This window comes from Arvicola amphibius, chromosome 5, assembly GCF_903992535.2.
Source record: "Arvicola amphibius chromosome 5, mArvAmp1.2, whole genome shotgun sequence".
NCBI lineage: Eukaryota > Metazoa > Chordata > Mammalia > Rodentia > Cricetidae > Arvicola > Arvicola amphibius.
In genome coordinates this window covers 83361796-83383251 of record NC_052051.1, presented here as the reverse complement: position 1 = coordinate 83383251, position 21456 = coordinate 83361796, and the positions used below count along the sequence as shown (strand labels likewise).

Genomic DNA, 21456 nt, shown 5'->3' with positions numbered 1-21456 from the left:
AAGGAAAAAAAATTCACTTTACTGAGTCACACCCAGCTGTAAACAAGTCACCGTGGGAGCCCCACCCCCCACCCCAGGCCACACAGTCTGAAATGAAATGTCTGGGTACATGAGGGTCACCAGGGGAGGTGCCAAGCAGGGCCGCGGGCAGGTGAATACAGCAGGCTCTTCAGTTTCTGGGAGGCCCTGGTGGGTGGGTCAGAGCGAAGGGCTAGGCACCCCGAAGCCTCCAGACAGTCCAAAGGACCAGGCGGCTAGCAAATGGCCAGCTGAGAGCAGGCCTTCCTGTCGGTGCCGAGTCCTCTGTCCTGCCTTCCGTCTGCCATGGTGGGGGGAAGGCTGCCCGAAGGGATCCGCCAGCCCATCTCTGTTCCCCATGAACACAGGGACAGGTGAGAGTCCAGCTCCTCAGAGTCCAGCCCTAGATCTGAGCGGCTTCTTGGGGGTGGCACGGGGCTCCTTCCCTGGGGCAGGGTCCCCCCATGGCCATCCGACAGGAATGTGGCAGTGAGGTGGGCAGAACTCTGTGGTCCTCTGTAGTGTCTCCACTACACAGCCGTCTCCTGGTCCTCGCGCTGGATCATCTGGTAGTGCTGTCTGTTCTCCAGGTAGGCGGCCAGCTCTGTGTCCTGAGCCTTCTCAGCTCGCTGCCGGGGAGTGTCGCCCTGAAAAAGGGTGGAAGGGCCCCAAGGCCTTAAGAGAGGGCCTGTGGGGGAGGGGTAACCTCACAGGTTACAAGGTTTTCCCTTCTTGGCTCAGGTTTCTCAAGGCCTGGATTACATTGGAAACAGCTTCAAGTTTCCTAGCCCTGCCCCCAATTTCTGGAAAAGGGCGGGTTTGGGTTCTGCCAGGCTCACCTGCTGGTCTGTCTTCATGAGGGAGGCCCCAGCTTCCACGATGTAGTGGCAGATGGTGCGCTGGCCCAGGGCAGCTGCCTGGTGGAGACAGGTCTCCCCACTGGGGGGGCAGGGGCTACTTGTGGACACTTCCCAACAGCCAGCAGAAAGGGCAGGAGTTTGATGAGAGGGGGAGGGGAACCCCATGCTGGCCAAAAAGGGTTCTTGGGCTTTGGGTGACCAGATGGTTAGGACTGAAGGAAAGTGGTTTTCAGGAGGGCCTCTGTCCCAGATACTCACTTCTCCTCTACAGCATCAAGGATCTCTGGCGGCGCTGCAGGAGGAAAGGCGCTCAGAGCCTGACAGCCCCCCCTTTCTTCCCACCCGGCCCAGGAGCACAGCTTACCATGGTCCAGCAGATAGCGGACCACTTCCTTACTGCCAGTGCTGACTGCGTGGTGCAAGAGTGTGCGGCTCTGCTGGTCCCGGTGCATGAGGTCACCTCCTGCTCGGTGTAGCTCCTGGAGCTGAGGACAATGGGCAGGGCAGAGCAGAGCTGGATCTCCCTCCCTCCACAAGCATGGACCCAGGCATAGGCTCACACAGGTCACACTACGAGCCTTTGAGGGTTTGTTGTTTTGAGACAGGTTGTCTCTATGTGGTCCTGGCTGTCCTGGAACTATGTAGACCAGATTGATCTTGAACTCATAGAAATCCCCCTGCCTCTGCCTCCTGAGAACTGGGATTAAAGGTGTATACCACCACAGCTGGCTTCTGAGAGTCTCTTTGGGTGTCATTAGAGATACAAGTCTTCTCATCGGACATGTGAGGACTCCCCCAAAATGTACAGCCAAGCTCTGGAGCCTGCAATTCCTTTAAGACTGACCCAGGTCCAAGTACTAGGGACAGGAAGACTGGGTGAGGTAGCCCCTAGTAGCAAGTCACCTAGACAGGGCAATCCCATATGGAGGACCAGCTGATGACAAGTGCCTAATACCGCCCAGGGTGAGGGCTCGGGGGCAAGGCTAAGCTCTGACTGGTACCTTGCAGAAGTCATTCCTCTTGGCAGCTTCAATCAGCTCTTCACCTGCACAGAACATCTATCCGTCAGACCCTGAGGTCAGTGGCCTGGGCATGGCTTGACGTATGTACAGTGTGTGTGATGATGTACCACTGTCCAGGGTAAGTACCCGCTGGGGCACACAGTAACATGGGACTCAATGGCTGACTCCCACTGAAACTCACACATAGACCAAGGAAAGGAGAGTAGCAGGACCCTAGGGAAAGGCCTCACCTTGAGGTGGTGCAGCATCCCCCTGCAGTGACCTGCAAACAAAACAGGGTGAGTTATGAGCAAGGGCAGCCCAGTTGGCCACCTTCTCTAGCCCCAACTATACTGGCCTTCATTTTTTCAAGTCTATTGAGTGCTTACTGCATGCACATCACACACTGTGGAGAACAAGCAGGGAGCCATAGGGCTCCCATCCTAGCTCAGAGACACAAGCCAACCAGTAAATAAGGAATCTGGAAGTGCTATTAAACACAACAGGGCCGGGTGACCAAGCAGCTGGGAACTGGAGACTGGATACTTCCCAACCTTCAGGTGGCATTCCTGGAAAAGATCCCCCTGAGTGGGAAAAGCCAAGCTGAGACTGAGGGGTGGGTGTCTGAAAAGGGGCAAGTGGGAGGCAGCAAGTTAAAAGTCCAGAGGATGGCCTGGGACCTCAGGGGACAAGGGACAGACAGGCCAGGAGGCCCAGGACTGAAGGGCTGCTGAGGTAGAGGGTTTCTGGGCTGGGGAGTGGCCTGTGTGGACCTGCACTTTCGGGTAGAGCAGAGTGCAGAGGAGAGTTCAGATGGTGGGGAGCATCCTAGCAGAGGGACAGCTCATGCTGTGTCTAAAGGTGGAAATTCCAAGCCTGCAGCCAGCAGACAGGGTTTAAAGCTGGGGGAGTGGTGGTCAGGGGGGTTCTGGGACTCACCGGGATATGGGGGAGCAGGGGGAGGCAGGGAGCGGGGAGGTAGGGGTGGGGAGGTCAGGCCGTGCTGATGCCCCCAGCAGCTCAGGGTCTAGGATATAAATCTCGTCCTGGGCAATCTCCGTCACATAGTTGAGGTGCTCCTGCGAGGGAGGGGTTAGAACTGAAGGTCAGTACCAGCACCTGTAGCCTTTAGTCCCCAGTGGTGGGGGTGGGGCTAGGGCAGCAAGCAAGGCAGCAGACCTAGAGAAGCTTCTCTCAGAGCAGGAACATCAGGGGAGGTGGCAGGGAGAGTGGGGTAGTCCGTCTTCCTGTTCAGCCTGGTCCCTCACCTCTATATGTGGCATTCACCAGCTCAACAACTGCTTCCCACTGCTAAGCCAGGTGATCTGGCCCTGGCTGTTTTCTTCTGCTTCCCTGGATAGCACTGTGCTTCGAGGCCCTCCCTTCCACCCACCCAGAAAGCCTTTTCTGGGTATGCCAGCTTTTTCTGTTGGCACCATCCCTGTGCATTCCTGGAGGGTGGGGGTATGTGATCCACAGCCACAGGCATGTGAGAATATCATGGCCATGAGGCTGTGGTGAGCATGCTTGGCTTGTGGGGCTAACCCTGAAGCTTGTCTGCAGAGGTGTGGGTGTGCAGGGTACAGAAACGCTGTGGATGAGGAAGGCCTGCAATGCTTACCTGGGCCCTGTCGATCCTGTAGAAGCGGCTGGCAGTGGTAGCTAGAGAAAAGATGCCTCACTGAGTATGAGGAACGTCCTTGGCCCAGCCCAGGTTCCCCCAAAGGAGGGCTAGCGGGACAGAGCCCAGCACTGCCTAGAACTGACCCTTCAAGGCAGACTCACCATCCAAGAAACACCACTTAGATGATAGTTGGTGGCATGTCGGGGACTTGGCTCCAGCGCCATCGGGCTCCTGTGAGACAGAAGCAGCAGTCAGGGTGGGCCACGGACAGTCTGGGGAGGAAGCTCGGGTGCCCCACCTCGTCTTGCTCACACCGCACACCTGCTGGAGTCTCTCGATGTGGGCACGGCACAGCTCCAGGTCGCTGTCCCCAGGGACCACCACAGTGCCCAGAGGCACAGCTGGAAGACAGAGGGGCCTTTCAGCAGCTGGCTGCATGTCCCTGCTGCATGTCTGCAGGCAGCCCAGCAGCTGCTCACCCCTCCCTGCCCCAGCCCTGCTGCCACTCACAGGCCTCCTTGAGCTGCTCCTTGTCATAATGCAGAGCCTCATAGTCATGCATGCTGACCCTGCTCACCTGGATCCTCAGCTGCTCGGGGACTGGCTGCTGACTGTAGGGTGGGACGGAGGACAAGGAACTCAGCCAGGACCCTGCCTAGGACACCAGTCCTCAGCTGGGCGCTAAGCAAGTGCTCTCTTATCACCAGACTACAAGTCCCCTTTGCAGGGCAGGAAGCCAAAGCTCAAGTAAACCAGGGCTTGGCTCCAGGCCCCTCGGCACACGATGGCATGGCGACCATGGACCTACTCGCTGTGCAGCGGGGCAGCACTCCGGCGCTTGGCCTTCTGCACCATGGTGGCCTGGTTGCGCAGGGCGATTCGAATACGTGATGCCACAAGCTTGCAGGGCTCACCGTCCACCTGCACAGGGATGGCCTTGGCCGTGGTGAGCAGCACTTCTCGGCACTGGGTCAGCCGCTCTCCGTGCCCACCCACCTGCAGCGCTGCCTGTGGGCAAACAATGCTCAGGTCAAGTGGTGGGTGGGCAGGATGAACACACGAGGGACCCCAGACGGTGCAGACTAGAGGGAAGACGTGCCCTCCGCTCCATCAGGAGGAGGAAGGCCAAGAACGGAGCCGAGGTGACTACCCAACCCTGGCTAGTGAACAAACACTTTAGGACAAGGACCACTCACCAAGGATGTCATGGTGAAGCCGATGACCTCGAGGTAGCCATCATCATGCCGCTGGGGCTCAAAGTCATGGTGCTCCCCAGGGTGGCCCCAGGGCATGGTGCCTGCACAGTACCTAAGGGGAGAGAACAGATGGGCTCTGGCATGGACTCAGCAGGATGGGACAGCAGGCTCCACAGGAGCCCCATTTCCTCACCTGGGGATGTTCAGAAAAACGATGCACTGGGGTTTCAGGTCCTGGATCTTGGGGGTCAGGTCTATTCCATCACACTGGACACAGGAACAGGGAGTGTTGGAGAACACGTGTACCCTAGTGGCCTCCCTCCTCCTGGGCTGCTCTGTGTGTCTGCCAGCCCTCCTTACCACCACGCGTATATGCTTGGCTAAGTCCTTGGAGCTGCCCATCAGGAAGTCAGAGAAAGCCGTCTGTTGGAGACAGAAGGTGTGATAAGCCACTGTGTCTGTCACAGGGGTCCTGTGAGCTGCACACAGGGCTGGGGGCTGGCTAGCTCCAGACTTACCCCAGCGTAGAACATCTTATTCCGAAAGCGGCTGTTGAACTTCTCTGGGTTGGCTTCTGTAGAGACAAGGGGTGGTGATGTCAGTCAACCTGCTGGAGCTTCCCAGGTTAGGGGAGGAAGGAAGACTAAGAGAGCAAGAGCTGACCCTCCTTGGAACACTCTTGACCCTCCCGTGCCTGCCTTGGCCCCCAGGTCCCCTCAGCAGGAGGATGCTAACCTCGGGACTCATGGAACTCCAGGGTGACGTGAGCATCAAAGCCCAGACTGAAGTAGTTGTTGAAGACATCCAGGGGCAGCTAGAAAAGTGTCAAGTGTAGAAACGAGGAGGTGACTCCCAGGTGTCAGACGCTCCCAGTCATTATTACCCCTGCTCAGTCCATCTACTTCGGAAGGCCTTTGTGTCAAGTCAACAGTGTGCCGAAGCTTCCCCAAGCACCCCTGCAGCACTGCTTGGGAGGCCCTGCTCTTCTAGCTGGGACAGGGGAGGGCAGCTCCTGGGACAACCCGCTGGATCCTTACAGCACTGCACCCCACCTGCCATGTACTGCATCAACTCCAGGAACAGGGGCCTAGGGTCTTGCTGTGGCTTAGAACAGAGGCTGGCATACAGGAGGCCCTAAGCATGTGCCAGGAGGCTGAGTAAGAAGCCAGCCTGCAGTGGGCACCACTATGCTCCTGGGACAGAAAAAGGCCGGAATGTGTAGAACTGGAAACTCGGCTTTCCAGAACCAGATAGTCAATGTGCAGAGTCCAGCCAGAGCCTTAAGAATCCAGGCTCAGTGGTGGTACATGCCTTTAATCCCAGCACTCGGGAGGCAGAGGCAGGTGAATCCCTGTGAGTTTGAGGCCAGCCTGGTCTACAAGAGCTAGTTCTAGTACAGGCTCCAAAACTATCCAAAACTACACAGAGAAATCCTGTCTCAAAAAACCAAAAAAAAAAAAAAAAAAAAAAAAAAGAAAATGAAAAAGAATCCCAGGCTCACTTACCCCTGCCCAGTAGCCCTAGCTGACCTACCTGGTCAGTGGCCCCATCATCTCGCTCCTCAGGGCCTGCCTCAGGGTTGGGCTCTGCTTGGAGGTCCCAGCGGTCCAGCTGTACCACATTCCCCTCCTCTACATGGGAAAGGATCTTTGACACAGGCTCATCTGTGTAACCCTGGTGGAAAGAGGCTGAGACTGAGCTTTCCCTGTGGTCAATGAATATACTTCCCCTCTGGCAACCCTATTCTAAAGGGCACTTACCCCACCCCAATTGAGGGTGCGGGCCAGGTCATTGCCAGTACCCAGGGGCAAGATGGCCACAGGGGGCGGTGGCTTTAAACGCAGCTGGTCCAGGGTGGACAGAATCCAGCCAACCTGGAGGAGGGCAGAGCACAGTGGATCAGTCAGGTCTGAGACGAGGAGGAGTACACCATACATGAGCCCCGCTTACAGAACTTACCGTGCCGTCACCCCCGCAAGCCAGAATCCTCAAATTATGCACTTTGCGGTACATTTCCAGCCTGGGCCAGGGGAGGACAGAAATAGAGTCAGGAGACATGTGACATACCAAGAGCGAGGCAAGCCTCCACTGTCCGGAGAACCTGGTACAGTACTTACGCCTCCTTGGGTCCCCCCTGGCTCAGGTCAAAGACTTGTCGAGGATTCAGATACCACAGGAAAGACTGGATGATCTTAGCGCCCTGTAGGGACAGCCAAGGGACAATGAGAGGAGGGGGATGAGGGAACAGGTGTCAGGGGTAGAGAGAGGACACATGATTGTGGGAACCAGCTACAATAAACAGTGAGATGGGACAAGGTCCTCTCAGGGCTCCTGGAAAAGCAAAGTAGGAGCTGAAGCTCCAAATGGCTGCTGAGAATCACCATGCACAGGCAGGTATAATACTGGGCCCCAATCACTTGTGGCTTGTGCGTGGAAAGCTTATGCCTACCTGGTTGCCCCCACTCTTAGGGTTCACAAACACCAGGAGGGGCTTCATGAGGGGGGATGGGGTAGGCCTGATGATGAAGGGTCTCCAGCGGCCTTCCTGGGAGACAGAAAACCTATAAGGCGCTTTCCTGTCCTGGAGGCCCTAGCCTACATCTCCCTCAGCATCTCCTGCCACAAGTGAGCATACCCACCCTCAATATCAGACCTTCCACGGGCCTGTCCACAAGGAACAAGGAAGCTCATCTCCCACCTCCTCAGACCTCCAGAGCCAAACCTGAGTCAGGCTAAACTGGAGGTATGGTCCAAGGCCCTGAACTGATAAAGATTCCCTCTCTGGTTCCAACCACCCCAGCCCAGGCCTAACCTCGGGTCCTTTCTTGCTAGATCTCCTCTTGAAGGATGCTCTCTTTTTCTTCTTGCTGGCCTTGAGGGTATTCTGCAAAGGAATCAGGGTGTGGATGAGCTGTGACTGGCAGGTCCCATGAGGGAGAGATGCTAAGAATAAAGGAAGGACTCACTTGGGGCCTCCGGGCCCGTAGGATCCAGGTGGGTGGGATGACCACAGCTGCATGCACCCCCAGGGAGCAGGGCTCCTCAATCTGCTGCAGCATGAAGCAGGACACCTTGCTGTGGTACTGGAAGACAGCCATTGGCAAGGCTGAGCTGGGCCAGGCTGAGGCTGGGGACCCACCAGACGCTCAGCACAGGCTCATAGAGGCCACTTACCGCCTGCTTGCACCAGGAGCAACTGATGGCTACAATCTCCTTGCTGTGGAAGGTAAACTTCTGCTGGAAGCCCTGTGTGGACAAGGCGGCCCAGTAGAGACCCAGCTGTACTGCCGCCGCCAGCCTCCTCTTACCCATCCTATCCGTGCCATGTCCACAGATCAGTGTCAATGGCTACTGTGTGTAGGGCATGGTGGGAAAATATGGAGGGGTGAGCCCATTCTTGAGAGCCTGTCTTACTGACGGAGACAGACCAGCAGTCAACAAGTGGGTGAAGTGGGTGAGCAACAGGGCTATGAGGGAAGATGTCCTGAGCACTCAGCCCACAAGCCACTGTCCTCAGGAGCACATCACACATGACACTTCCTAAGTGACCACTGAATTAATGAATGAAAAGGCAATACAGTTCTCAAAGGGTCCCTTGCTAGTTCAAAAGTCAAACCCCCATCTCTCCTCCCTCGCTTAATTCAAAGACCAAGGGGCTCGGGGACTGACTGAGTGACAACAAACCCGAGACTCCACACGGGATGCACAGGGCCAGTGGGCAGCGTGCAGCTGGCGCCTTCACACAGGCCCTTACCTTTCCACAATGCCGACACTTGCCATCCTGGCGTCGCCTGTGTACCCAGTGGTGTCTGACGAAGGTTGGCTGAGGGGAAGGGAGAAAGGTCATGGGAACAAGTGAGGGGCTGGACAGGTGCAGCCCTGAATTAAGTCCACAGGAAGCCCTCTGCAGTCCCTTGTAGAAAGATAAAAGGGGCTGGAGGGAAGGCTGAACCCCTTCCCTCTGCAGACAGAACAGCTGGCTTTCTCTCTGGGTGACCCCCTGGTGGCACTCATCCCTCAGGAAGCTGGGCCTCCCTGCTCCTCACGGCTGCACACTTACCTCACGGACATTTCTGGAGCCCGATTCACGGAAGGATGGCTTACAGCGAAAATTGATCTGTGAAGTATTGCAGTGAGCACCAAAATGTCACAGCCTTCTTTGGACAAGGTCTCCTAGAGTCAACCTCACAGGCAGGTAGAGTCCCAAATCACCCCAAGAGCCCCTTGGAACACGGCTACCCCCTTAGAAGACCCCCTGACCACTGGCCATAGGGGTATTTCCTGATTTTTTACTTAGGATACAAGGATGGAGAGGCTTGAGTGGAGGTGGGGGTTCATGTCCCCCTCACACTGTAGTGAGTGGGAACACTATTTGATCATCTATTTCTCTCTCACCCTCCAGCATTCCCAGCCCAAGTGAAGGCAGGAACCAATCCCTCCTGTGGCTGTGCAGACTGACTCCTGGAGACCCTTCCATAACAGGGCTGCATTTTCCTTCTCTCTTTCCCTCCTTCTATCTGTCTCTCTCGTCTCTCTCTCTCTCTCTCTCTCTCTCTCTCTCTCTCTCTCTCTCTCTCTCTTTCACACACACAGACACACAGACACACACACAGACACACACACACACACACACACACACAGAGAGAGAGAGCCCTGCCTGTCCTGGAACTCTCTACATAAATCAGGTTGGCTTTGAACTTGAAGAGATTGTCTTGCCTCCCAAATGCTGGGATTACAGGCATGCCCCACTATGCCCAGCCAGGAACACGTGTCTACTTTTCTCTCCACCAGTGCCTGCTTTGGTCTCAGAAGAACCATAGAAAAGTCTCACTGTACAATTCAGGGACTGGTGCAATCAGCCTAAACTAGCCATGCTGGGGCGTTTATGTTTTTACAGACATCACGTGATGGTCTGGACTTCCGCAAGCATGGGAGCTCTTATCTTCCACGCCAGGCCTAGTCCCTGTCTTGACAGGCACCTGGTCTGGCATTCCCCTTTACTCCCACAGATACGCTTGGAAAATGGTCCTTGGGAAATATCTCCCAGCAGTAGCATAGAAGGAACACAGATGGGCCCGTCACAGCTGAGCATCTGGAAGTTTGACTGTTTTGTTTTTATTTTCTGGAACTGGAGACTGAAGCTAGGACATACAAGACAGATGCTGTAGCCCAAGCCCACAATGGCCCCTTTGAATGTTAGGCTGGACATGGTAAATGACACACTGGTCACCACCTGTTAATTCATGCTATTGGGTAATAGTCAATGAACCGCACTTGTAGGCCATGCTCACTCTAGAGTAGGGTACGACAGCTAACAAATGGGGAGAGGCAGGGCTAAAAGCAGGCATCTGACTTAGGGGCTTTGCTACTGTGCTTGGTGGGTCATTCCTGGCATGCTATGCTCCTGTAACCTGGAGTACATGGAGCTACAGGTGTGTATGTCAAGAACGCGTCAGCACCCCAAGGCGAGGGCACAAAAGGCTGAGCAGCTGCACATACCTTCTCCAGCTGTTCAATGCATGGGGTGTGCACCACAATCTTACAGGCTGCACACTTTCTTCTGGGCACTGACTTCTGCTGCAGAACAGAAAGGGGGGAGGCCCTGAGGCACCAGGTGACTCTACCTGAGATACCACCTCAGGGCAAGCAAAGAACACGTTAAATGTATGGGGATTCCAGTCCCAGCACCTGTCTTTAGACATGACCCCCTTCCTCTCACCACAGCAAGTGCAAGCAGGTAAGAGCAGTGCCCACCAAGGGCTGCAGCTGTTGCCTTGGAGATCTAGACCCACTACACCACCAGGGGGCAGCAGGTCCCACTGAGCTCACTCACCAGCATCTTAGCTACGCAGTACTGCTCCCCGACATAGCAGAAGTCACCGGACACGTTGGTCTCAAACCAGATATGCTCCCCATATGCTGCTGACTCCTAACCGAAGGGAAGAGCAGGCTCAGAGCTTATCTGTCACCCCGATCCTACCCATCACCTCCCGAGAAAAGCCTGCTATAGCCACCACAGTCTGCTTTCATCTCGTTTTCCAAACTGCTTTAAGTGTGGCTCAAAGGCTGCTGCCTCCCCCTTGGAAGTCTGCCCAGACATGGGGACTTCTCTCCCAGTGGCCCACAAGCCCTGGTCCTGACTGCTCAGGAGGATCAGAGGCCAGCAGGACCGGAACTGAGCAGTGGCTTCCCGCCCTGCCTAGTACGCAGACACTCACGCTCCAGTCCACAGTGCTCCGGATCTGCCGCTCAGATTCACCACGCGGGGCCCCAGGCGTGGGAGGAGGGGGTGCCAGGTGCTGGAGGCCTGACTTGGTGATAGCTTTCCTACAGAAAGAAGGACAACTGAAGCCCCAGGGCCAGCTTCCCAGAAAAACTGCTTACAGCGACTTCCACAAAGTACAAGACAGAGAAGCCCACAGAGGTCTGAGGCTCTTCAGCTCCTTCCAGCACTGCCCCAAGCCACCCCCAGATGAGGTAGAGCTTCAAAGCCCTTCCTCTGAGCTAGTCCCAGGGAGGCTACACCACACACCCTGCTGATCACTGCTATACCTACATAAGCAGGGTGCTCCAGGTCTGGGGTCCAGCTGACTTCCGCCTTAGAGCTACCTGGCGTCTGCGTGACAGTGGGCGCGCATGGGCAGGTATCATGAGGCCTGATGCAGTGCCCGGGGCTCTTTGGCTTCGGCCCCCAACACTGGGGTGTTGGCCTGAGGGCCACCTTTGGCTGAGGCGACGATAGTGCCCATGCAGGCCCCAAAGAGTATGGCCATACACCACGTCAGCAGGGAGCAGGTGGGAGGAAGCTCTGCGCAGGCACCGGGGTATGGGAAGCAATGGCCAGGTGCCCTGGTGCGAAGAGGGCCTTGGTGTCCCAATGCCCGGTTTGGCATCACTTGATGCCCCAGCTGTCTCATCTCCCTCCTGGGCCCCATCCTTCTCCTTCATGCCCACAAGCCCAGCCAACAGCAGAGGTGCACCCAGAAGCTGGGCCCCAACAGTGGCAGGCTGTCGGATGGGCACCATATCCACCATGAAGCGGGGATTGCAGGCAGGGGGTGCAGTGCTGGAGCGCCTGTGGCTGGCACCTTGGGTGCCTACCCCGCAGCTGGGGAAACAGCCCTGGAGCTGTGCACTGGAGCGGCGCCTCTGGGCCAGTGAGAAGGAGGCCTGCCCTGCAGGAGAGCGGCGTCGAGCCTTGCCTGTGGGCAGCCCCATACCACTGGACGGCTGCAGCCTCTGTCCAGGACCTGGTGCCTTCTGCTGGAAATGCCTCCTAAAGAAGGGCTCCATGCCAGGGGCTGTTGGGCATACAGACTCGGAGTGTCAGGAGCTGGGCCAAGCTGAAGCCCACCTGTGCCCCACGAGCAAAGAAGGGACACTTAGGTGCTAGGGATGAGGACAGTCTGGCCTCCATTAAAACACTTGCAGGTATCATATGAGCGGGGAACCCAGACTTACAGCTACGGGAGAGCAGACACTGTTCCCAGCTAGGATTCCCCAAATTCTACCCAGGAGTTTTCGGGAGATGAGGCTTTACCTGCCCGGGTCCTAGAACCAACAGAGACCTGCACCTAAGGTCTTCATCTGCCTTGCCAGAGATGAAAACAAACGGCAGTCTGGGGCCCATGCCACACAGACCATAGGGCCCTGGGGTCTTTCCCTCTCATCTGACCTTCCTTTTGCCCCAACATGAAACATGTTGTATCCTCTCCTGGGATACAGTGCAACTAAATGAATGAATGAATGAACAAACAAACGAAGGAATGAATAAACCCAACAAACTCAGGCTATCTGCGAAGGATCTCGGTCCTGAGAAAATCCCTATCCTCAGCGTCAACCTTGGGTTCAGACATTGGGAAACCAGGCTTCAGAGAGTTAGAAAGGCATGCCCCTCTCCATCCCCAGGAAAAAGTGCTCTTGTCTTAACTTGATATATGCAATAAGAGGCTTAGGCTAAAAGAAGAGCCTTCTGAATCCTGGATGCCACGTATACACATCTCTAAGAACTTCCTGGTACTGAGTGGCTGTCTCACTTTTCTAGAAAGCAGAGGGTGGATATCCCAAAGTGTGATGCCTGAAAACCCCTAAGTCTTCCTGCCGAGTGCACCACTGTCCAGGCTTGAAGCCTCAGGCTAATAATTCTAAGCTTGAGATGACCCAGACTGCCTCCTGCAGAAAGGCAGGGGCCTTGGTCTCCACCCCTGGTGTGTACCAGACCATGAGAGCTCTCCGAGCCCCTTCCTTTCACCTGCTTCCCTAGTCTACCTCTCCTCCTTCCCAGGCCACTGGGGTCAGCTTCCTCTTCTACACTTGAGGATGGCAGGAAGCTCCCAGTCAGCTGAGCGTGATAGCTCCAAACAACAGCCATGGAAGCCCAAGACACAGGCATGGAACAAGTCACAGACATGAACGAGTGACAGACAGTTTCTGCTGAAGCCCAGAGCAGGGGCGAAGTACCCTTAACCATTAATGGGCAAGAGGAAGGACAGTCTGGGAGCACAGTCAACACAGTCCCTCCTGATATATGTAGCACCTGATCTCCCCAATCCTCCATCCATCCTTGCCATGGGTCTTGGGCGAGTAGCTTCAAGGCCGGTACAGGGTGTAACGAAGGAAGTGGGCCCAGGGACAGAGCTCCTGCAATCAGTGAGCAGGAAGTGGCTGTGCTGGGAAAGCAGCATTAAGACTGGACAGGAGGTGAGTTCCAGAAATGCAAGAACAGACACTAAGGGCTGCTTTCCTCCCAAACACAGGGTCATCCAGCTAATACTGACTGAGCCCACTATGTACACACATGCGCGCGCACACACACACACACACACACACACACACACACACACACGGTCCCTGATGAGGAAACTAAGCCACAAAAGGGTAGCATGCACAAAGCCCACAGGCAGATAGTACAGAGCAGATGTGGACCCTGGATCTGTCCCAGGGATGAGTAGAATACAAGGTTCTCTTGGACCCCGGGACAGGGGTGAGATGGGCTAGAGAAAGGGCCCACAACATTAGCGCCCATCCTGCATGCCCAGCGTCTGCTGTGACAGCCTTGGGTAAGCCCTTTACCATCTCGCTGATTCCGCCCGTACGAGGGGCTCACAGTGGTGAGAGCATGCCAGAGTCTGGGTCCTGTGACCACGCCTACTTGAGTTAGGGTCTACCTTCTGTCCCAGGAAGAGGAAGCCGCAGGCCTCACTGCCTGCTGCCGCCAGGGCCCTTGCCTGCCAGGTCTCCACTAGGGTGTCAGTTTTCCCCAGCGCTCTGCAGGCCCCGCTGTGACAGCTGCCCAGCCTGGAGGAGATTAGTCACCCGGACACATCACACCGCCTGATGCTAGTGTCACCCAGAAAACAAAAGGCCACAGTTGGTGTGGGGGAGGTATGGCTATGCTCTCTGGGCAGTGGTAAAGGCTGGGCCCTCCCTGCTGTCCCAGACCTGCATGACAAGATAAGAAGGAAGCAGCTCTTGTTAGGACACATGGCAGTTTACACGCATGACTTTAGAACCCACATCTTGCTAAGTGCTCCAAGACACACCTGTAACAAATGTTTCCTCAGCTGCCCTAGGGTTACAGCCTCCCAGTGGAACACAAGGCCAAGCCAGTGCAAATGACCACATACCATGGACCTCAGTTTCCCTGTTTGATTAAGACTGTTAAGATTGTTTGACATCTTAGGAGAAGTTCCCCTGCTGGGCACTACCACCCCCAAACACCACTGGGTTCCCACAGCCCCTCCTGTGGGTCCCATGTTTCCTGTTCATCTCATCTCTATAGAAACTTTGGTCTCCTGGCCAGAGATTGCCTGACTCCTCACTTCCTATCTCTTGAGAGGCTCCTCCAGGACCTAACCAGAGGCCCAGCTGGGCCTGGCAGCTCCTGCCTATTATCCCAACACTTGGGAGGCTGAAACAGGAAGCTGTAAGTTTGAAGCCAACCTAGGCTACATAGTGAACCCACGTCAGGCTGGGCTCCAGTACGTAACTGTCTTAAAAAGAGATGCTAACAATAATAGAGCTCAGCGTGGTGGTGTACACCTTTAATCCCAGTGCTTCAGAAGCAGAGGAAGGTGGACTTCTGTAAGCTAGAGCCACCCTGGTCAACAAAGAGTTCCAAGACAGCCAGGGCTATACAGTGTGACTCCATCTCAACTGATTAGTTTAATTAAAAAACAAAACAAAACAAAGCAAATAAAAGAAGCCCTGTTTGGGCCCGAGTCTATGAATGTTCAGCTATGAATGGCCACTTCTCACCTCATTCCCTGTCACCTCCACACACCACATGGTACATGCAAAGGTCTTGGGGGAGGCCCCGGAAGATTCTCACACCAACAGCATAGCAAAATGGATCCCCCCTGCCCTGCCCAGGCTGCCAGGTCTTGTCTGGAGCAGCCAGCCACACTCAAGGAGGATAACACAAAAAATGGCTCAGAGGGCTCCACTAATCTCCACCTGACCCCGAGGATCCTGAGGAGGACAGGGCTGGTGGGAGAGTGGGGGATGCCATGAGTGGAGAGCGGCATGGCGGTGCCAGGCCATGTGCCCTTGATGAGCAGAGCTGCAGCAGAGCAAAGGCAGCCCCCTGTGGAGTTAATGGAGCCCAGCTCTTCCTCAGTCACCAGCTAGGCCAGGGTGATGCCTCCTGGTCAGATCATCTCACAACTGATGCCAGCTACACTGTGGAAAAATCTGGTGTGGTGGGGCAACCTTGTCATCCCCAGCTCTTGGGAGGCAAGGTCATACAGGACTACATGGCAAGTTACTGTCAGCCTGGTTACATGAGACATGTCTGAAAATAAATAAATAAGCAGGCAGCCACTTTAGAACCTAGCGGCTACTACCATGCCCTTCAGCAGATCAACCAGCTGTTCCAAATCTCCTTTCCCATGTACAAGATGGGGTCCCACCGCCCAACTTCAAAGGCTAGCATAAGGGACATTCTGCTGCAGTGACGCACACAAAGCACTTCGTGCTACCTGGCAGACCTGGACCACGGTGGAACTCCAGGGCCTGGGGAACCCAGAAAAGGAAGCAGGAACACCCAGCGTGGCCACCATCCCCACATGAGGAACAAAGCCCTGTGCCAGGCCCCCTGGGCATCTGCTCCTCCTGAGGAGTGCCCTCCGCACTCGGCAACGGTGCCTCCAGAGAAGCCTGCACAGGACACAACTGGGTCCTGCCACAGTGGCTATGTCACGGCATGGGAAGGATCCCACAGACCTCTGTTCCATGAAGGCTGGGCCTAGGGTAGGGCACCTGTACTCTGGAAGTCCCAGAATTGGGGTGGGGGAGAGAGCTGGGAAGGGAGCCTGCTTGCTTATCTAGGCTTGCCTAGGCTGGTTAGTCAGGGTGCCGACTTTACCACATCTTCTCAGTAAAGAGATTCTGCCCAGGCTTGGTGGGCCCTCCAGGCCCTGTTCCTTTTCTATCAGATGCGGGGAGGGCTGGCAGCGAGGCCCTCGTCTAGAGATGGTGGTGCCTGGGCCCACCCTGATCTACCCTCCCCAATGCACCCAGATAGTCGTAGGAGGGAGCAGGAGGTAAGTAAGAGAGGGGAGTCCCCTTTGACCTGATCTGGAAGGCAAGGCGGCAGGCAAGAGGTGGACAAGCAGGTTGGGGCTGGGGTCCCCGGCGCCTGGGCTCTCTCTCCAGTTTGCTCTGGCTGCCGGACTCTGCGGAGCAAGTCCTAGTTTGGAGAGCTAGCTGCAGTGGCTGCTCCTCTGCCCCCTCCCCCTCACCACCCTCCTCCCTCAAGCCGGAGACAGCCGTTATGAAAATAGCCCAATTGGTAACCGACTGCACTTCCTCTCCCAGTGGTGGCTCCTGGCCCTGCAGCAGGCAGCAGCAGGAGGTGGGTGGGTGGGCGGTGCACAGAACAGCACAGGAGCCTGGCCTCCTGGCACCTCTTCCCCAAGTCCCAAGCCAGGCTAAGTGACAGCATCAATACATTCTCCTCCAGTAACAGGACAGCCCATACCCATACCCTGTCTGGTTAAGGGAAACAAGGTATGCAGAAGGGTATGTAGGAGTGGCGACCCTTTTAAGGAAAGGGGACAATCACTTACTGTCCTCCTATGTCCATGGGACAGGCTTTTATGGGATCTTGGGCAGCTAAACACACTGGTTCCAGACAAAACGACCACAAAAATAATTACCTATGGAGTGCTTCACAACTTAGACAGCCTTTTCTCACCAGCATTATCAGCCAGGAGGCTGGTGATTCCCTGTGCGGGAGGCCTCCTGTCCCTGCGGAACAGATGGTGCAACCGGAGGCTCCCAGGAGCCTGTGACTCCTGTCTCAGAAGTAGCTGAGCTGGGCCTCCAGAGCCTGACTCTTCTAGCCCTGTCAAGGGGGCCAGCAGTCTTTCTGAGCGCCTGGGTCCATGCCAGCTAAAGAATATTTAAGAGAGATCAGCTGGTGTCACAACCCGGTATGCCAACACGCGCTCTCCTACCTCATGTTCCTGCCGTGGCTCACCTGATTTCAGAACCATTTCTACTCTTAACAAAATAATTACTGAAAAGAATTTTGAAAAGAATCCTAAAAGAATTTTGTCTGGGGAGCTGGTAATAGCTATTAACATTTAACCAAATACATTCTAAATTAAACCTGAGAGCACTAATCATTCAGAAGGCAGAGGCAGGCAGATCTCTGAGTTCAAGGTCAGCCAGGGCTACACGCTGAGAAGCTGTTTTGGGAAAAGGAAGAAAAGAAGAAAGAAGAGAAGGGAGGAGGGAAGGGGGAGGATGGGCGGGCAAGCAATAGCGCATAAAACAAAAATCAGTAAGAAGGCAGTTTAACTTGAAAAATAACGCATGTTCTGAGTGTGTCTGCAAGTTCCTCAGAGCATGTGTGGCAGTCAAAGGGCGACACTCATCCCAGCCGCTGTCACCTTTTCCCATGTGAGTCCTAGGGTCAAGTTCAGTAGTCCAACTTGGAGGCAAGGTTCTACCTGCTGAGCCACCTTGCCGGCTCATTTCTGGTTTCTGGTTTGCTAGCAGCAGCTGGTTCCTCTAACGCACTCACCCTGCATGAGTTCCGTGCGTGCAGGCTGTTCTGGTGGAGGAACATGGAGGGTGAGTCTTGCCTCTCCGTGCGGAGTTAGGAAAGGGAGGGGCAGCACACCAAGCCTCCAGGTGAGTGTGGCATCACCTGAAAATATGACAAGTAATATTTCTTTCTTTTCCTTTTTTTTTTTTTTTTTTTTTGGACACACAGTTTCTCTGTGTAGTTCTGGCTATCCTGGAACTCACTCTGTAGAGCAGGCTGGTCTTGAACTAAGAGATCCACCTGCCTCTGCCTCTCACATGCTGAGATTAAGGGCATGCATCACCACCACCCAACTGAACCCAAAGTTGTTTTTTGTTTGTTTGTTTGTTTTTTGGTTTCTCAAGACAGAGTTTCTTTGTAGTTTTGAATCCTGTTCTGAACTAGCTCTTGTAGACCAGGCTGGCCTCAAACTCACAGAGATCCTCCTGCTTCTGCTTCCTGAGCACTGGGATTAAAGGCGTGTGCCACCATTGCCCAGCTCTGAACCCAAAATTTTATCTTGCAGGGTTTTGGTTTTCTTTTTCAAGGTGAGGTGACCCCTTTATTAAGTATCTCAGGCTGGTCTGGCGCTCCTGTGTAGGAGGAGCACAGGCTTGCTCTGCCACCAGGCTGTATGGTGTTTTGTGACAGTGGAGAGCACTGTGGCACTAAGTTATATTGATCTTCCAAAGGCTGACATATTTCCTCAAAGAACATCACCTTTGCTGTCTTCATTGCTTTCAACAGTTTCCTGTCCTAGGAAGCCCCTCCCTCCACCAGGAGATAGGTAACGTTTCTAAACTTCTGAGTCCTGCTCAAAAGTCCTGCTAAAAACTTAGTTTCTTATTGAGAACAAATGTTGATACTGGGTTTTGAAGTGGCAGGCTCACTCATTCATATTTGGGGAAAGTTTACAAGAAAGCAGGACTCTGACCAGTTCTTCTGTAGTGTTCAGGATAAAGGATACTGGCAGGCTGGATGTGGTGGTGCACACCTTTAATCCCAGCACTCAGGAGACAGAGGCAGATGGATCTCTGAGAGTTTGAGGCCAGCATGGTCTACATAGTGACATAGGGCAGACAGGGCTATGTAGAGAGACCCAGTCTCAAAAGGGAAAGGAAAAAAAAAAGGAAGAATGAGCCACCAGCAGACCACAGCTGGGAGTTTTAGCACATTCTAGTTTAGTGGGCAGCAAAAATCTTAGGCAAACTCCATTTCATCACACAAATACTAAAAAGACATATTTACATACAAGGGATCTTAATGCTGTTAGCTCAGACCGGTCTTAAACACCATTCTCCGGTTTCAGACTCCTCAGTGCTGTGATTACAGCATCGAGCATTGCAAATCACTAATTTCCATCCTCTCTCTCCTCTGACAGCCTCGCACAGCCCAGACTGTGTGCCCACCTTCTGAATGCCCCCACCAAGCTGTGCTTAGGCATGTCAGGAAGCACTCTGCCATGGGAGCTAGCTCCCCACCCAAGTCTCTCTACTGTTTTCTAAAGCATTAGCACACAGAGCAGGCTTTAGTGGCTGTGAATGCCCCGGACAGCAGCACAGTGAACAGGAACACGCCAGGGACACTCAGAAATGGTTCCTAGGAAGCTGCTCTGTCCACAGTCTGCGGTGCCACACTTAGAGAACCTTGATTCAGGGTGGATCCTTACAGCCACCATGCACTAACTCCCTTGGTGTGACAAACGGAGCCAACCTCCAGTGCCATGTCCCTACACCTGGCACACCTCCCTTCCCCTGCTCACTTGTGCCACCCCACTCCAGCTGAGCACTCATTTGGCTCTATAGCCGCAGAAACCCTGGATGGCCCTTTTTTCTTAGGTCCCCATGCCTTATTCTTCCATCAGGCAACCAGCTGCTGGGGGTGGGGCCTAGTAAGTTTATATGGGTGTGGTATGTCCAGCACAGGGCTGGCAAGGAGCTATGTTTACTGTGGATCAGCTCAGGAGGAAGGAATAGGGAATTCTGTGGGGGGAGGGATCAGAGCTTTCAGGGATTGGAAGCGCTTCCTCCTGGGTACCCCACCAAGGGCTGGCCACAGGCCCAGGCCACTTCTCTTTGTTTGGGCACAAGAGGATGGCAACAGCCTTTGTTTTGGTGGCCACCTACATCTCCTCTTCAGCAGATCTGGTAAGTGACACCTGGAGGCCCCTTTCTGGGTGGGGAAGCCATTGCTTACTCCACAGACAGTAGTGGGAGGAGGGGATGCCCAGATGCTTGGGGGCTAGGCCAGGACCCTAAATGAATTCCTTGATGAAATGTCCCTAGCTTATTCATTCATGTTCGGGGAACACATTAGAGTCTGAGAAGTAGTAGAGTTTCCTCTTCAGTCCCCCGCTGTCCCCAGAGTCATCTGGGAGCACTCACTTCTGCATGAGTGCTCCCCACTGACAACTGGCAAGAACCTGGGCCTGGCAGCTAACAGCTTTCTCTCCTATTTTCCTTTGAAAAAAAATTAATATTAATTTTGTGTGTGTGTATGTGAGCACACACAAGTCTTCACATGAATGTGGGTGGGTACACATATGTCATCATGCCATAACACACAAGTAAAGGTCAGAGAACAACTGTTGGAAGTTGGCTCTCCTACCATATGAGTTCCGGGAATGAACTCAGCTCATCAGCTTAGCAGCAAGTACCTATAACCTCTGTGCCATCTCTCTAGCCCATTTCCTATTTTTATATGTTTAACAAATATATACTTCACTTGACCACTGATGATTTATTTACTTATTTGAGACAGTGTCTCATATAGCACAGGATGACCCTGAACTTCGGATCCTCCTACCCCTACCTCCCAAGTGCTGGGAATCACAGGCAATCACTACCATACCAGGTTAAGCAAATCTTATCCTATTAATGCTGACTGAATTAATAGTTGGTACTATGGATCCCCATTGTCTATCCTCACATTATAGATGAGGGAGTGAGGCACAATGTGGGGGGCAGTGGCTAGCCCAAGGCCTACAGCTGACAAGTGGCAGAGTGTCAATAAAAACCCACTGGCAAGCCCCTATCTGCTGCTTCTGGTTGCTTCTGGCACACAGACAGACACCTCTATGCTTGGCCCCTTTAAAATGGAGTCTTTCTAATGGAGACCAGGTCCCTCTCCTTACCAACCTCAAACTCTGTTTTCCTTCTCACCTTTTTTTTTATTAACTTATATAATTTTACAAATTTTCACCTCCTCCCCTCATCCTTCTCACCTTTTTAAAATAAATCTTTATTTATTATGTATAGTGTCCTGTCTGTATGTATGCTTGTACACCAGTAGAGGGCACCAGATCTCATTATAAATGGTTGTGAACCACCATGTGGTTGCTGGGAATTGAACTGAGGTGAAAGACCAACCAGTGCTCTTAACTCTGAACCATCTCTCCAGCCTTCCTTCTCACCAGAGCTGGCTCAGACACTGGCTCTGCCATAAGATTTTCCCTCGGACACTCTCCCCTGGAAGAGTGGGGATGTGCTGCTCTTGCACTCAGACCCTCTCCTGGTTATTTCGGGCTAACAGTACTGACCTGCTACATCCCATGAGACTACAGGTCCTGAGACCTTGTATCACTAGTAATCACATCCCCAAGTGTTAGCATGGCCTGAAGAGAGAAGAGATAGCTAGTGAATGGTCCCTCCTCAGCAGAGGCTTCAGGCTGGCTGGCCAGCTCCTGAGGCCTTGCTGCTCTAGCACTGGGTAGAAAAACCTCATG

At 54.2% G+C, this 21456-nt stretch overlaps 1 protein-coding gene across 10 annotated transcripts in view; it reads right to left on the bottom strand.

Moving 5' to 3' along the window:
• The window catches only part of Dgkz (diacylglycerol kinase zeta), a 31070-nt gene continuing 9614 nt past the window's right edge, over nt 1–21456 (bottom strand). For 2 of the 10 annotated variants that reach the window (XM_038329647.2, XM_038329644.2), the window contains exons 2-31: nt 10918–11026; nt 10533–10628; nt 10199–10276; nt 8760–8816; nt 8454–8522; nt 7874–7945; nt 7666–7782; nt 7512–7583; nt 7149–7244; nt 6817–6899; nt 6659–6719; nt 6460–6573; nt 6233–6373; nt 5435–5513; nt 5218–5273; nt 5060–5122; nt 4893–4966; nt 4700–4811; nt 4312–4511; nt 4014–4114; nt 3825–3904; nt 3665–3734; nt 3501–3541; nt 2819–2958; nt 2131–2162; nt 1880–1923; nt 1243–1363; nt 1137–1170; nt 858–957; nt 1–665 (exon numbers count right to left, since the gene is read on the bottom strand). In XM_038329647.2, coding sequence (XP_038185575.1) covers nt 549–665; nt 858–957; nt 1137–1170; nt 1243–1363; nt 1880–1923; nt 2131–2162; nt 2819–2958; nt 3501–3541; nt 3665–3734; nt 3825–3904; nt 4014–4114; nt 4312–4511; nt 4700–4811; nt 4893–4966; nt 5060–5122; nt 5218–5273; nt 5435–5513; nt 6233–6373; nt 6460–6573; nt 6659–6719; nt 6817–6899; nt 7149–7244; nt 7512–7583; nt 7666–7782; nt 7874–7945; nt 8454–8522; nt 8760–8816; nt 10199–10276; nt 10533–10628; nt 10918–11026 — 2629 coding nt within the window. In that variant the 3' untranslated portion in view covers nt 1–548. Of the gene's footprint in view, nt 666–857; nt 958–1136; nt 1171–1242; nt 1364–1879; nt 1924–2130; nt 2163–2818; nt 2959–3500; nt 3542–3664; nt 3905–4013; nt 4115–4311; nt 4512–4699; nt 4812–4892; nt 4967–5059; nt 5123–5217; nt 5274–5434; nt 5514–6232; nt 6374–6459; nt 6574–6658; nt 6720–6816; nt 6900–7148; nt 7245–7511; nt 7584–7665; nt 7783–7873; nt 7946–8453; nt 8523–8759; nt 8817–10198; nt 10277–10532; nt 10629–10917; nt 11027–11255; nt 16070–17729; nt 17851–21456 lie in introns of those variants that run through there. The other 8 variants (XM_038329641.2, XM_038329643.2, XM_038329640.2 and 5 more) reach the window with 7 other exon arrangements.